Raw genomic sequence first — 15417 nt, 5'->3', positions numbered from 1 at the left:
CAACCAACCAAATTTGAGCGCCAACAAATGTCCCCTTTAAAAGAATTGATAGATTTTCAATTCTTTTAGGGCGGCGCTATTTTCACTCCCATTTTGGCTAAGATACTCCTTTTTTTCAGTTAAATGACTGGAATACCCTCCTCTCTCTTCAATTTATTGTTTCTTTTTTTATCAAGCTAATAAAAAAAACTGCCTTAATTTCTATCATCTTTCTTTTGAGTTTCACAATACAAATGCTCCATTATGCTCGACAGAATATCATCTTATCATGCATTATTTCACTTTACTAGGAGAAAGTTATTAAATTTAATTTTTCGTGTCATATTTTTAATCACAAAAGTTACATATATATGACGGCTTATAAACACACAATTATTTGCCTATTTTTAATCAAATAGTTTAAGACTATATTTCAAAGTTGAAGCTTAAAATTCAATCTAATTATCTAGCCAATTTTGATCAACAACGGAAAAGAAAAACTGATCAAAATATGGAAAAATAATCAAATGTTAAATATGTTTATGTTTAGTTCATATCTAAATATTAAAAAAAAGCACAAAAAGGAAAAAAAAGGGAACTTCTTGTTGCTCTACTCCTACCATGAAGAAACTAAGTAATATCAATTATAAATTCAATCTAATAGCAAGCGGATCAAAACTTTAAAATAGGTTTCTGTTTAAAACTTTCATTTATAATAAGCTGATGTTAGCTTAAAAGTAAAGAATGTGTAATAAGATTCTCAACCCCATCTTGAAATACAAATTAAAATGTTTAACTTTAAAACTCCACAAATTTATTACAGAAAACACCTACAAGGTCAAGATTGGCTAGATATATAGATTGAATTCTAATTTCCAACTTTGAAATAAAATGTTGCTCAAATTATTTGATAAAAAAAAGGCAATTAATTAGGTGTTAATATGCCTTATAGCCGTCATAAATGGAAATTTATAATAGTCTATGTAGCTTTTTTGATTAAAAATATGTTAAAATTAACAAACTTCTCTAGGCAAACAAAATGCAAGATAAGATGATATCTTGTTGAGAATAATTGAGTTTTTGTATTGTGAAACTAATAAAAGAAATGACAGAACTAAAGGTAATTTTGTCGGTCAGTCTAACAGAAAAAGAAACAATAAATTGAACAGGAGAGAGAAAGAGGGTATTTTTGTCATTTAACTAAATAAAGGGGTGTCTTAGCCAAAATGGTAGTGGAAATAGCGCAACCCTTCTTTTAATTCAGTCTGATGATTGCACTGGCTGATACTTATCCTCTGTATCCACGCTATGTGTCTTTTCAACTTTTTTCCAAATCTTTTCTTGCGATTCGATACCTTTTAGGGTTTTAATCCCAAGCCCCTTTTAAACTCCTCCCGACGCCATTGACAGCTGCTTCAAGATCGGATTTTTACCTTTCTTCCTTTGTCGCTTCCAATCCCTTTTCCTTTGCCCTGGTCCTGCCATGTCTTCTTCTTCTTCTACGCCCGACTTTTTGATGTATCTTGGTCCCCTCAAGCAGCTTCAGTCACCCGTGTATGCAGACAATGTCTTCTTGTCGCTACAAAACTGTCCTTCTGAGGCTAGCGGTGAGATCATCTTGGGCCCTTGTCTTCAAACACCAAGCCCTCCTCCTTTTCTGTCCGGTTGCTTTCCACGACACGTTGCCGAGCTACTTCCGTTCTAGAAAGAGCATATCGTAGACTATGTCTGGACATCTACTTCTCAGAGGCTCAGGTCATTCTTTCCTTTTGACCCTATTTTCTTCGAATGGTATAACAGGCTCAAGCCCGATATGGAAGAATCGTGGAAGAGAGCTAAGATCGATAAGGTCTTGAGTTTTGTACCTTTGATTCGAAACTGAACCCTAGGCTTTTAGGGTGCGAATGGTAACCATTCTGCTCCAGAAATCAAATTCTTGCCAGAAATTGATTTCTGGAGGAGAAATCTGTTTGGTAAAACATGACTAATTCTGCTCCAGAAATTGATTTCTGGAACAGAAATCTATTTTGATTTGTTGATTTTTTTTGCACCTAAAAAAATTTAAATTTTACTCAAAGTGGGTGGCCACATGTATTATAAGTCATTCTGTAAAGTTTTGAAATTTTTGATTTTTTTTAATTTTTTTTGGGCACCTAAAAAAATTTAAATTTCACTCAAGTGGGTGGCCACAGGTATTCTAAGCCATTTTGTGAAGTTTTGAATTTTTTTATTTTTTTATTTTTTTGGGCACCTCAAAAAATTTAAATTTTACTTAAAGTGGGTGGCTACAGATATTCTAAGCCATTCTGTGAAGTTTTGAAATTTTTTATTTTTTTGGGCATCTCAAAAAATTTAAATTTCACTCAAAGTGGGTGGCCACAGGTATTTTGCTATTTTGTGAAGTTTTGAAAATTTTTATTTTTTTTTATTTTTCTTTTTTTTGGCACCTCAAAAAATTTAAATTTCACTCAAAGTAGGTGGCCACAGGTATTTTAAGCCATTTTGTGAAGTTTTGAAAATTTTTGATTTTTTTTGGGCACCTCAAAAAAATTAAATTTCACTCAAAGTGGGTGGCCACATGTGTTTTAAGCTATTCTGTGAAGTTTTGAAATTTTTGATTTTTTGATTTTTTTTAAAAAAAATTCACCAAATTTCATATTTTCCCGAAATCTGACTTTTTTTTATTTTCTGGAAATTTTTATGAATTTTTCTAGAATTTTTCAATTTTTATGCATTTTCTGAAAAAAAATAATTGTGAGAAAATAGGGAGAATGCGTTTCGGAATCAAGAAGCTACAAAAAATAGCTTCTCTTTTTCTTGTCAAAAACTCATTCCGGAATCAAGAATGCATTTTGGAATCAAGAATGCATTCTGGAATCAAGTATTTTTAACAAACGCATTTTTATTCCAGAATGCAAAAATCGCTCCAGAATGCATTCCGGAAATTTTTTAACAAACGCCATTCTGTTCCGGAATGCATTCCGGAACAGAATTTTTATTCCGGAATGCATTTCATGCGCACCCTTAGGCGCTCTGATTTGTTTTTGGGTCTCCGTCTGCTAATTGCTTCTTTCTCCGATCGAGCCCTATGTCAGTAACCCTTCTTGACGTTTACGCTATTTCTGGACTAACTCCTTCGGGAGAAGACCCTAGTTTGTTTGACTCCTCCTCTTATCCGGACTTCCTCTCGAAAGGTGAACCTTCATATGCTCGTGTCTTGAATGAATTTGCTTTTCGAAAGGGTGCCATTGAAGAAGTTGAGCATGTTGCCTTTCTTCTCTACTGGTTATCTAAATCTCTCTTTTTCCATCCCTCGCTTCAGGTGGCAAAAGAGCTTAGAGGTTTGGCCTTTCACTTGTCGAAAGGTAAGCCAATCGCCATGGGGCGCTTAGCTTTGGCTGCAATGTACCGAGGTTTGGGTTTTGCATCTGCTTCCATGGGTGAAACGACTTCAGGGGTCATTTATGGTCCCTTTTGGATTCTCCAAGCTTGGATTCATTTATACTTTCCTTCCCTATTTTCTGAATCTCGAATTCCACTTCCTCCAGCTCACAAGGCCGGACCTTACTTCCCGAACAATGCTGGAGCCTATTTGTTAAGTTTCCGTTTGCGTTCCATTCCTAAAGGAACCTCTGCCTTTAAATATTATCTTCACTGGTTTTACTAGGTATCCTTGAATGACAGCGACTTTTGCCCACTCTCTTGCCCAGATTTTCAGGATATTTTCCATTTCCCTCGTTCTAAAGAGACCCAAAAATTCTGGATTCCGGTTTTGGTGGCTTCTGAATTCCAACAATTTGTGTTTCCTGGGTTGTGAGTGCCTATCATACTCATGAGTAAGACTACCTTGAACACCATTTTCACATTGAAAGATCCATGACCTGGCTTTGACAGGCACAACTAAGACTACCGCGAACACTTCTTTAAGCACACGCAATTTTTCTCCCTGTCCAGACAAGCGCTTCAAGTGTTTCCCCGTAAAGGAATATTTGGGTACTGATAAGCAAGTTCTATTGAATGTCAATGAAGAGAACACACATGCAGATGAAGTGCAATATTCATTCTTATGGCCCCACAAAAAAAGATTAATAAGCAATCAGGTTTGCTTAAATAGCCCTTTTACCACCAAAAACATTACGTATGATGTCCCAAATTGCACAATGAATCCCTCTGCCCTGCTCTAATGATTTCTCTGAAAAAAGGGCGAACAATTCAATTGAAACTTCACATCGAGTTCAACAGATTCAACGATTTCATCAATAGGCAACGACTTCCCTCACTAATCTTCAAGTTTCTGTCACTCAACAGATGAATGCACAATTTACCTCCCCAAGATTGTGAAAGGGAATTTAGTCAACATTAAATGCCATCTTCATTTTCCTTTATTTGGTCTTCATTTGTACAGCTACCCAATTAGCCATAGCTCCTACACAGAAAGAATTCTGTAAGTTTCTCAAACTCTAATTCCTCTTTGCAACATTAGAAACTGGCACAAGTCGGTCGTTTGAGATGTCTCCCTGACCACTTCTTGTCAATCTTAAAACCTAAAAGAGTCATTTAGTGCAGCTTGAGGTGAATGGAAGGGCTTCTATTATAGATAATCACCTAGGCATAACCATTTCTAGAAGATGTTGGTGATAACAGAGATCACACAAGAGTCCATTTACATGATTTTTGACCCCAGTGAGACTTATCATATGTGCTAGGCACCAGTAATATTGAAATATTAGCCTTTGACTATAAGATGCTTTATGATACCTCGGAGAAGCTAAGTAGTTCTCCACTCCTGTCACAAATAGAAGTTTTGCTACGCGAACTATTGATGCCGCTACCCAAGTGAAATTCGTCTTTCTTCATTTTATAACTTCTCTCTAACATTTGCAAATCCCAATAAGAAGCAGACCTTTCCTGGAGAATAAACTGAACATAAGCATATCGATACAGAGTGTCTATCTTCTTCCCAGTTGCAACGATGAGTTGATTATGCTGTAAAGTTACAGGATGAGAACCATAGTGCCATGACCTTCTAGCACACATTCCATCTAATTGTTTACAGCATAACGAAGTCATCTCCAAAGCGAAGCGAGGTTATCAACTTCGAAATATGTGAAGCAGCAAATGAACAAAGATCTCTACTAATTTGTTACATATCAAATAAAAACAATGCATTTGACATGCATACCTCCGGCTGGGAAACATAAAAGCAAGGAGAAACCATTCAAAGAGAATACAGCTAAAAAAAGCCAAACCAAACTAGGAGAAAACATTGGTTGTTAGATGAAATAAGTTACCTCAATTTGTTTAAAGTTTGAACACAAGGGAACAATTTGTGGTCGTGGATCAAGAAGCTTTCAAGAGCAATGTGCACTTAGTCCTCATCTTCTCCCTCAGATTCGCCGTCTTCTCCCTCCACTTCAGATTCAGATTCAAATTCATGATCATCTTCCTCAAATCGATATTCAGATTCGGCATCTTCTCCCTCAAGACTGTATTCATATTCGTCAGTCTTCTCCCTCTAATTCGTCTCGTCTCTGCTAAATCGAACTAACTTCTCCGAGCAAAGCGAAGAAATTGCCTCCACATTTAATTTCCCACAACCCTTTATTGAAACAAATTGCAATCCCTCCAAGCTTGACACATCAGGTAATTTCTTTAAAGATCCACATTTACGAATCTCCAATGATTCCAAAGATGGTGGTGGATTGTCTTGAATCTCAACTAGATTACCACAATTGTATACTTCACGAATACTTAGTTTGCTGAGATTACTTAGATCGGGTACTATCTCCACCTGTCGAAGTTTAGAAAGCCACAATGCTTGTAGGCTCTCCAAACCATCGAGTCCTCGAATCTCTGAGATTGCACAGTTAGATATCCCAAATTCTGATAGTTCCTGTAGATTCGATAGATTCTCCAAGGAACAAATTGACTTGCAATAGCAAAAGCGTAAGGATAATAAACTGGAGGGAACGCTCGGGAGGCAACGCAGATTGCGGCAGACGAGTGAAAGTCGTCGGAGTCGGGGAAGGAGACTGATATCTGTGGGTAAGGGGGTCACGTAATCATAGAGCAAAAACAAGGATGATAAACTGGAGGGAAGGCTCGGCAGGCAACACAGATTAGGGCAGCGGATGTGAAGTCCTCGGAGTCGAGGAAGGAGACTACTAATATCCATTGGTAAGGTGGTCACGTGAGGAGAGCACAGGCCAGTAACTCCAGTTTGCTTAAATTTCCAATCCATCGTGGCATTGGATATTCTTTGACAAGCCCATTAGATTCCCCAGCGTCATCACGTGGGCCAAAGCTCAGTACCAATTCCTTCAAATTAGTCAGGTTTGAGAGATCCGGAATCGTATCCATGTACAATCTTTTCAAATCTAGAGTAATAAGACTTTCGGGAAGCTTGGGTACTACGTATATTTGAACATACCTCAATCTCAAGATCCTCAGGGATCGATTTTTGTAGATGCAATTGCCAATTTCCAAATCGAAATCATACATCATATAGGCACTTATTTCTTTGAGATTCTTAATCGTCCAGAGAGTATCGGGTATTTTTCTTATGTCACTAACATTTATCCACACTACCTTCAAATTTTTCAACTTTCTGAAGAAATTAGGTAGTTCTTGGATCTTCGTTCGAGATATACCCAACTCAACAAGCGATTTCAAATTTCCGATGGAATTAGGTAACTTTGTGATCTTCATCTCAATTATATGCAACTTAACCAGAGATTCCAAATTTCCGATGGAATCAGGTAGTTCTTTGATCCCATATCTATGTATATCCAACTCAATCAGCAATTTCAAATTTCCGATTGTATCCGGAAGCCTCTCCAACGACACGCAATGTCTCAGAGATAGATATTTAAGGCTTGCAAGATCTCTACCCAGCTCGTCTGGCAGCCTTCGAAGATTGTAACAATCGCTTAAATCTAAGGAAGCTAAGCCTTTCAACTGACAAATGGATCTATCAATTTCGATTAATGATTGACAGGACTTTAGGATCAAACGTTCTAAACTTGAATGAGTAGAAGAGAAGTTGGGGTTTCTTTTCAAGTGTCGGCACCATAACAGATTCATAACTTTCAAATTCTTCATCACCTGTGAAAAGAAAAACCATGCAAAGATTACTTTTGAATCTGATAAGACGGAATAATAAGTGTTGTCTAGCATATAAGATACCTTCATGTGGCTCCACCCCTTCCAATCATGCGTAATTTCACTCCAAGATAGATCAAGAAAAACCACGTCCTCCATGGAGAAATTTGTAATGTTAAATGTTGGGGGAATACAATGCCATGAAAGCCAACGTAACTGTGGAAGGAGATATGAATTCTCATTAGCTGGAGGAAAATTTGATGGCGATTCATGCCAAAGAAGCCTCTCTTCTACACGGAAATTTTCCATCGAACCGTCCACTTCAAGGAACCTTAGATATGATAGGCTCTCAAAGCCCTCATAGGTAAAACAATACTGCTGTTGATGGTCCAACTTGAGACAGAGAGCTTCAACTTCTTTATTTCCCTACCCAAAAGGAAAAATTTAAAATACAAAATAGTTGAAGGGAAACACATTTATTCAAGTCCACTATATTTAGCGGTTGAGTTCAGTACTATCATTCCTGTAATCTTAAAAAGAGCAAAAATATAGGTTGAGGAAGTTGTCATGGTTCTAGACAACACAAAAAGTAACTGGCCTTTTTTTTTTTTTTTTATAAAGAAAATGTTCATAAGTAACTTGAAGATATATTGCACAGGGGGTTTTACCTTAGGTCTCCACAGCAAATCCAATGCTTCTTTGGGATCCCACACCCTACTTTGCTTTCCTACTTTCGTCTTACTTTCTTGGCGAACTATTTGTCTTCCGAGGTCCTTGAGCTGGTCATGCATCCAAACTTTATTATGCTCTTTAATCTTTATCAAAGACAAGTTCTGCAAAACTTTCATGGCTACTATCGGGAAGAGTTTAGATGCATTCCAGAAATGAACCAAAATGTCTTTGTCATGTTCGTTGAAAAGACAAGCTATATCAAGGAATATACACTTTTCTTCATCACCTAATGCATGGTAACTTATTTTCAGCTTACTCTGAACATCCTCATGAGGAATACTTGCCAACTTCTCCAATGTGGCATCCCATATTGTCTTATTTTTGCCAAATAAATGCGAACCTATGACCTCAAGAGCCAATGGAAGACCTCTAGCAAGTTTCATCACCTTCTTGGATTGGTCGATATACTCATCTAGAGGATCATTTCTTCTGAAGGCATGTTTGCTAAACAGTTGAAGAGATCGACATTCATCCATGACGTTAACCTCATAACGACCATCCACCTGAGGAAACTTGAGAATCTCTTTGTTTCTAGTAGTAATAATAAGTTTGCTTCCTTTTTCAAACCAATCATGGTTTCCCACAAGTGCATCCATATGTTTCTGGTGATCCACATCATCGAGAAGAATAAGGACTTTTTTATTAGACAAACTGTTTCTAATTGTCTGAGTCCCTTCAGCCAAGTTTCTTATGTTTGCCCCTTCCATTTTGAGGATGTCAGAGATGAGCTGATTCTGCAAGCATTCAATGCCCTTGGTTTCTGACGTTGCACGGATGTTGGAAAGAAAGCAATGATTGTTGAAACCTTTGGAAAGATGATTGTAGATGATTTTGGCAATAGTCGTCTTTCCGATGCCACCCATCCCGTGGATTCCTATAATCCGTGTTTCACTTGTCCCAGCACTTATCATTTCCATGATTGCATCCACATGGTTATCGACACTGACCAAGTAATTTGATACCGCTAGAGAAGCCTTTTTCAACTCATTGAAAACCATCTACATGAATGTTTTCACGAACTCACCTTCTCGCCTAGTGTTTGTTGGAGATAAAAAGGCAATGAGTTAAAAAACCGAGTTGAAACAAACTAAGTTCAGACAAGACCAAATTGAAAACTACAGACCTATTCTAAATCTATTCTTCAACGATTTATTCCATTTAGATGAATTAGCGGCGGCACTTAGGGTTCATGAATGACCTGAACTGACAAAATGTTGCTGGGAATGAAATGGGACAAAAATGGGATTGTGCCATTAGTTAGTGTGATTTGACGGTATAACTTCAATTGCACACAATTTAATTTCAACAAAACGGAACAAGGACACTACAAGTGCCAAAACTTGTGTACGGCGCTCATTTTAATGCCAAAAGTTTCCGTCGGATCACTTAAGTGCCAAACTTTTTGAAAAACGATCACTTAAGTGTCAATTTCGGTCAATTTGGCCGGAAATTAGACGTGGCATTTTTTTATTAATTTCTGAAGCCAATGTGGCTCGCTGGAAGTTTAGTCAACATGTACAGTCAGCATTTTTTTTTAAATAATTTTTTTTTATTTTTTCCTTTCTTTTCCTTTTTTCCTTTTTTGATCTACTGGTCGATTGCCGGTGGTCGGACCGGCCACTGGCGAAGCCCGAGAAGGGCTGGGCGAGGGCCTCGCCTGTTTCCGGCGAGGGTCACCTCGCCCAGATCTGGCGAGGCCGGCTAGGGCTGGGCGAGGGCCTCGCCGGCGACAGGCAAGGCCCTCACGCAGCCCTTCCCAGGCTTTGCCGGTGGCCGGCTCGGCCACCGACAACCGGCCAGTAGATCAGAAAAGGAAAAAAGAAAGAAATGGAAAAAAGAAAAAAAATAAAATTATTTAAAATAAAAAATATTGACTGTACATGCTGACTAAACCTCCGATGAGTCACATCGGCTTCAGAAATTAATAAAAAAATGCCACGTCGGATTTCCGGCAAAACTGACTGGAGTTGGCACTTAAGTGATCGTTTTTCAAAAAGTTTGGCACTTAAGTAATCCGAAGGAAATTTTTAGCGCTAAAATGAGCGCCGTATATAAGTTTTGGCACTTGTAGTATCCTTGCCCCCCATTATTCTTGCACTCGACCATTTGGACTACCTCCTTGAGACACCATACACTAGAGGCATAATCTTTCGAAAAGATAGGTATTAAGATCTTCGACTGCTTAATTACTTGGAGAAGTTCTGGGGCAAACTCTTCCCCTTTGTGAAGAATTTCGTCGTCCTTAAATGTGCGGATTCCTGCATCTTCAAGTCTAGTGTAAAGGTGGTCGGTAAAAGTTGCTAGAGTATCTGATCCTCTGAAGCTCAAGAATACTTCATAGTCACATCTTGATGAAGTAGCCATCTCATGTACTTCTGTTGAAGTGTGAGTAACAGAATCGCCTCTTGCTGTTCCATCGTTTGCAGCTGCATCCTTATTTGATCCCGATGAAGTAGGCATTTCAGGTACTTCTGTTGAAGTGTAAGTACCAGAAGCGCCTCCTGCTGTTCCATCGTTTGCAGCTGCATTGTTCTTTGCCTCCCCTCCATTGATCTCCCTTGATCTTCTCTTCAAGAAAATATGGGACAGCATAGCAGCAAAAGCAGTGGCAGCAAGAGATGGAAAAAGTTTGGAAGCCATGATCACTAGTGTAAGTGTGAGTACAAGAAATACAAATGGAGATCTCTGTGGGTCATTAAACGTAGACGACAGGATTGGCTAAATATGTAGAGAGTCGAGGGCCAGTTTGCTAGAATTGGTCAGTACGAATGATTCATTACAGCCTGTCACAGTTGACAAATGCTGGTGTTTTAACACCAAAGTGGCCCGTCCGAACTCAATTCTTCTCTTTTATCTCCACCGTCACAACGCAATTGAAAAAAGAAAAATAACAATTGCGTCTGGTCATATGAGCTGTTGTTCATGTAGCCGGATCGCGGAGATTTTCTTCGACGTTTTTGGCTCCCCACACACGCACACACCCACCACAAATGGCAAAACCACGCCATTTTCTGGAATCTGTTGTTCATAAATTGGATGTCTATTTTGCCGCTGCCAATTTACTCCAATGCCCTCATGGCAGGAAGCTAATTTTCTTTTTTTAATGGTAAGTCGGTTGATCATGTAATTTATGGCATAAATTTTGATTGATGACACGTTATATAACCGTAGTTTATAGAATAAGATAAGGCTCATCAACGGTTTCCTTGATGCTTCCTTTGCCTTTTTCGAGTACCCCTTTTACGACCTATCAAAACATTGGGATAGGTCCACATTAACATCGTCAGGTATTTCTTAAAATGATGGGCCGCAGCCCTTGTCGGTGGTTCTGTGCTGGTAATTTACTTACTGCATTGGTAAAAATTTCAAAGGAATTGGTAATTCATTAGAATGCTGGTAAATTATTGATAGTGATAGTAATTTACTTACTACATTGGTAATTTCATTGCTAATGATTAAAAAAAGACTTGATTCCAGTCGAATATCAAGTATGAAAGCATATTTGTTAACTGGTCGGGTTTTGGGGGTTTCCCTGTTCCATGTATTTAACTAGTACGGGGTAGATTCACTTATTACAATTACATAAAACCAATTTTTTCAACTTGTTTTTCAGGGCAAAAAAAAAAACACTAGAAAATGGCTCACTTTCTTTAAAATTGAATTTCCTTAAAACATTTTCAGCGACAAGAATTTTTCAATGAAATAAATTAATTTCAGTGTGCATCTCTCACTCTCTCTCTCTCACTAGCCGATTGTGTTGAGCCCCATGATTTTTTTTATGCTCCCATCCATTTTTGGCCGTGGACAAGATATATGGATTTATTTTATTGATTTATTTAATCTCTATTGTTGGTTCTACGGATATGTTAATTTAGTAATTCATTAAAATGTTGGTAAATTCTTGATAATGCTGGTAAAATTTGAGAGAGTTGGTAATTTAATACTTCCATGTAATCTTTGTAAATTCTTGATCGTGTTGTTAATTTACTCACCACCCTTGTGGAATTTTGTAGGAGTTGATAATTTACTACTTTATTGGTATATTGGTTAATTTCTAATGATTCTGGTAATTTATTTACAGCACCGATAAAATTTCAAATGAGTTAATTTACTACTTCACCGGAATGTTGGTAAAATTTTGATAATCTTGGTAATTTACTTATCACACTTATAAAATTTCATAAGAATTGGTAATTTAAGAATATTTTGTGATTTAGCAACCAGAAGGTTTCAAGCTTGAAATACACACAGGAGCTAGCGCTCAAGATCAGGATGAAGTACAAGAAGCCAAGGTAGTCTCAAATCTCAAGGAGCGAACGTGCTAAGGAGCTCATAGACTTTGATTAAAAAAACATTGGCTCCTTACGGATCTCAATTATGAAAGTGCTCCATTTCAGATGATGTCTTTGGAGGTGTGGCTATTTACTCTCTCGGCTAATGCTTGCAGATAAGTCATTACAAAAAATTAAAAAGGCAAAAAAGAAGAATTTGCGAATAGCACGAGACTTGTCTTTTGTAAACTTTGAGGATAAAAACACTAGAAGTATCATAATTATTGTACGGTACTTACTTGGGTGTTATAACTTTTTTTTTCGTGAATGCTTTCGATAATTTTTTTTTTTGATAATCTAATCGTGGTGGTTGAGAATCCGCTCTTTCTAGGGAACAATGGATACAACATCAGCTTCCTATAGAATAATCTATCAAAATTAGGACAGGCACATGTCAACATTGTCAGACATCTCAGATAAAAATGTCTCCATTTAATGATTCTTAAAATTGTAATAGCACTAGGCTCCGAGCTCATAAAATTCGATTAAGGAAAAAAAGATGACTCCCTCATATCTAAGCACAAAAATTGGCTCTTTTCTATGTTGGTCTTGGAGTTGTGGCCCTCCACTTTCCAATAGATTGACAGTCTCAAAGTCTTTGCCAAGGACTTGCAGACATTGTGATACCTAGTCTATAGATATTCCGAGTTCAGAATAAACTTCAATATACTTCTATTCATTTGATGTGTTAAAATAAAAATAAAGTGCCAATATTCTAGTCATTATTTAAAGTTTAGCTCGACATTCAAATTGCATTTGAATAAGTGTATTTGCTAAAGTACTTTGAATTTAGCCTCCATGACTCTGTCATTGTGATTTGAACACCTTACGTGATTCGATGATCCCTTTGTTAGAATTGGTCATTTAGAATGATTCATTGCACATTGCTCCAGCCTGTCATCGTTGACATTGCTCGTTTTTTGAACAAAAACTGAGAAAAGATTCAAACGAAATGCATCGAATTTTAATGAAGCAAGGCACACCGCATATAATGCTTAGTCAACCTGTTCATCATGCTTTGAAGGTCCCAGAGATTAATAAGTTTAGAAGTCAGAATTACAAGTCGAGATCTCTGCAAGTAATAATACTTAAAAGCCAGAATTGGCTAAATATGCAGAGAGCCATATGCCAGTTTGCGAGAATCGGTCAATATGAATGATTCATTGCAGCGTCATTGCAACGTTTCAAAGTTGACAATGCACGTTAGTTAACATCCAATGCATAAAATAAGGTCCACCAACGGTTTCCTAGATGCTTTCATTTATAGTTTCTTTTGCCAGCTTAAGACCTATCAAAATATTAGAACAGGCCCACAGCAACATCATCAGGCATTTTCTTAAAATGATGTCCATATCGCACAAAGTCAACTCTTTAAAAATAGTATTAGCATAAGGTTCGGAGCTCATAGACTTTGATAATTAAAAAAAATATTGATACCTTGCGGATCTCAAATACGAAAAGTTCTCTGTTTCAGATGATGCTTTCGGAGGAGTGGCTCTTCACCCTCTCAGCTAATGCTTGCAGATTATTTATTATAATAGAAAGAAAAACAGGCAAAAAGAAAAGAACTTGCAAACAATGCGGGACTAGCCTATGGTCAATCTTCAGACTTGGATGAAAATTTGCCATGCTTGCATTCATCTCAAATTAAATGGATTGGGCCACTATTTCAGATTTAGCTCGACATTAGATAACGTTAGACCAAGTCCATTTGCAGCTGGAAACATCCTGAATTCAATTAAGAATTGGTATAGCTTCTCTTCAACTCCCATGAATCCAATTAACAACCGTGGCTTGCCGCAAAAACAATCTGGACATACATTTAGATAAAATTTAAACAACAATTAGCAAAATCCTACAAAAGCTGATTGTAGATGACTTTTGCGAGAGTTATTTTTCCAACACAATCATACTCATGATTTCGTTCATGTGATTGTCAACTCCGACCAAGCATTTTGATACTATCAAACGAACATTTTCAACTAACTGAAAGCCGGCTTGGCCACCTTTCTCCAAAACTCTCCTTCGTTACTGATATTTATTGGAGGTAGCAGTTGAAGGAATTAGAAGATCACATCGAACCAAAGTATGCTCCGGAAAAAACCCATTCAAAATGCCGCAATAAACTATTGTGAATTGATTCTTTGAAAAATTCTAATTAATTTATGGATGGATTAATTGTGTCAAACGTGAGTGAAACGACTTGAATTGAATGATGTTTATAGATGGATTCTTTCAGGTTTTATAATCTATAGATGGATTTATTTTGTCAAATATTATTGAAAACGACTTGAATTGAATGACGTTGTTTATAGATGGATTCTTATGGAGTACAAGACCCTATTAATTCAAACAATTGCTCTGATTTGTTCACATTTTGGGGATGAAAGGATGCATTTGCTTTTTCCTACGACCTTCTCTCGCAGGCCGCACCACAGAAACATCTTTGTAAATTGCCTCAAGTTCTAATAGGACATGAAGCATAGATCTAGAATATACATCACCAATGAGCTAATTAACAGGACATTGTCTAACGTTCTGTTTTTCAAAAAGGAACAATATTCCGTTCATATTAAACTTGCAACACAATTCGTATATTTTAAATTACGATAATAAAAACGTGCACTCTGTTATACTACCGATCATATACATTGATGTAATTTGCCACAATAATAGCAATTTACGACCATCAATGAAGTAGTACCTTACCAACTAGGTTTTATGCTTACTACTCAAAGCTAAATCTAGCAGTCATATGATAAAATCATTATTTCAATGGTAGTGTATTAGCAGCCTACCGGATTAATCATTATTTCAATGGTAATGTAGTAGGAACTTAATGTGCTAGTGAAATAATAAGGCTGGATTCTTCCATGAGGCCAATCCCCGATTCCAAGATGCTTCCCTTGATTTCCTTTGCTAATCCTAATCGCGGCGGCGGTTGAGAGCCCCCATATAATCTATCAAAATATCAGGACAGTCCTAGATCAACATCGTTAGCCATCTCTTCCAAACGATTGTTTGAAAGAAAAGCATTGGGACAAGGCTCTAAGGTTGGAGAGAGAGAGGTTGGATTTGGACAAAGATGGTCTGAGAAAAACGGCACTTGCTGCGAGGGGCAATTTTTCGACGTCTCGTCCCCGTATTCTCTCCTCTTGCATTTAAGACGGGCCTGTCGTGTTGGGGTATCTAAAAAGCCCTTATGAGTCTGCAACGTGCGAGAATGGCTGGACATCGCTCGAACAAAATCCAACAAGCCTATGGAAATCCAAGG

General features: G+C 37.4%; 1 protein-coding gene and 1 pseudogene across 1 annotated transcript; both read right to left on the bottom strand.

The window, feature by feature from the left end:
- The window catches only part of LOC115693589 (disease resistance protein RUN1-like), a 69300-nt pseudogene extending 60206 nt beyond the window's left edge, over positions 1–9094 (bottom strand).
- Positions 9095–9898: 804 nt separating this feature from the next.
- On the bottom strand, positions 9899–10452 carry LOC130140707 (disease resistance protein L6-like). The gene is made up of 2 exons (XM_056320868.1): positions 10003–10452; positions 9899–9946 (listed from the first exon to the last, which is right to left on the bottom strand). Exons 1-2 carry the CDS (start codon positions 10450–10452, stop codon positions 9899–9901), a joined length of 498 nt encoding a protein of 165 aa, XP_056176843.1.
- Positions 10453–15417: the final 4965 nt, after the last annotated feature.

Source organism: Syzygium oleosum, unplaced genomic scaffold, assembly GCF_021117445.2.
Source record: "Syzygium oleosum isolate NSW1041296 unplaced genomic scaffold, Sole_v2.1 Sole_v2.01, whole genome shotgun sequence".
In the NCBI taxonomy this organism is placed as follows: Eukaryota; Viridiplantae; Streptophyta; class Magnoliopsida; order Myrtales; family Myrtaceae; genus Syzygium; species Syzygium oleosum.
The sequence above is the reverse complement of the archived record's forward strand: the minus strand, read 5'-3'. Positions and strand labels throughout refer to the sequence as shown.

Bases quoted from the DNA above. Each gene is read 5' to 3' on its own strand.
- LOC130140707 (XM_056320868.1), bottom strand. From the start codon at position 10,452: ATGGCTTCCAAACTTTTTCCATCTCTTGCTGCCACTGCTTTTGCTGCT. The intron at 9,947-10,002 runs GTAATTAAGCAG...TTATGCCTCTAG, and splicing joins TTGCCCCAGAACTTCTCCAA to TGTATGGTGTCTCAAGGAGG.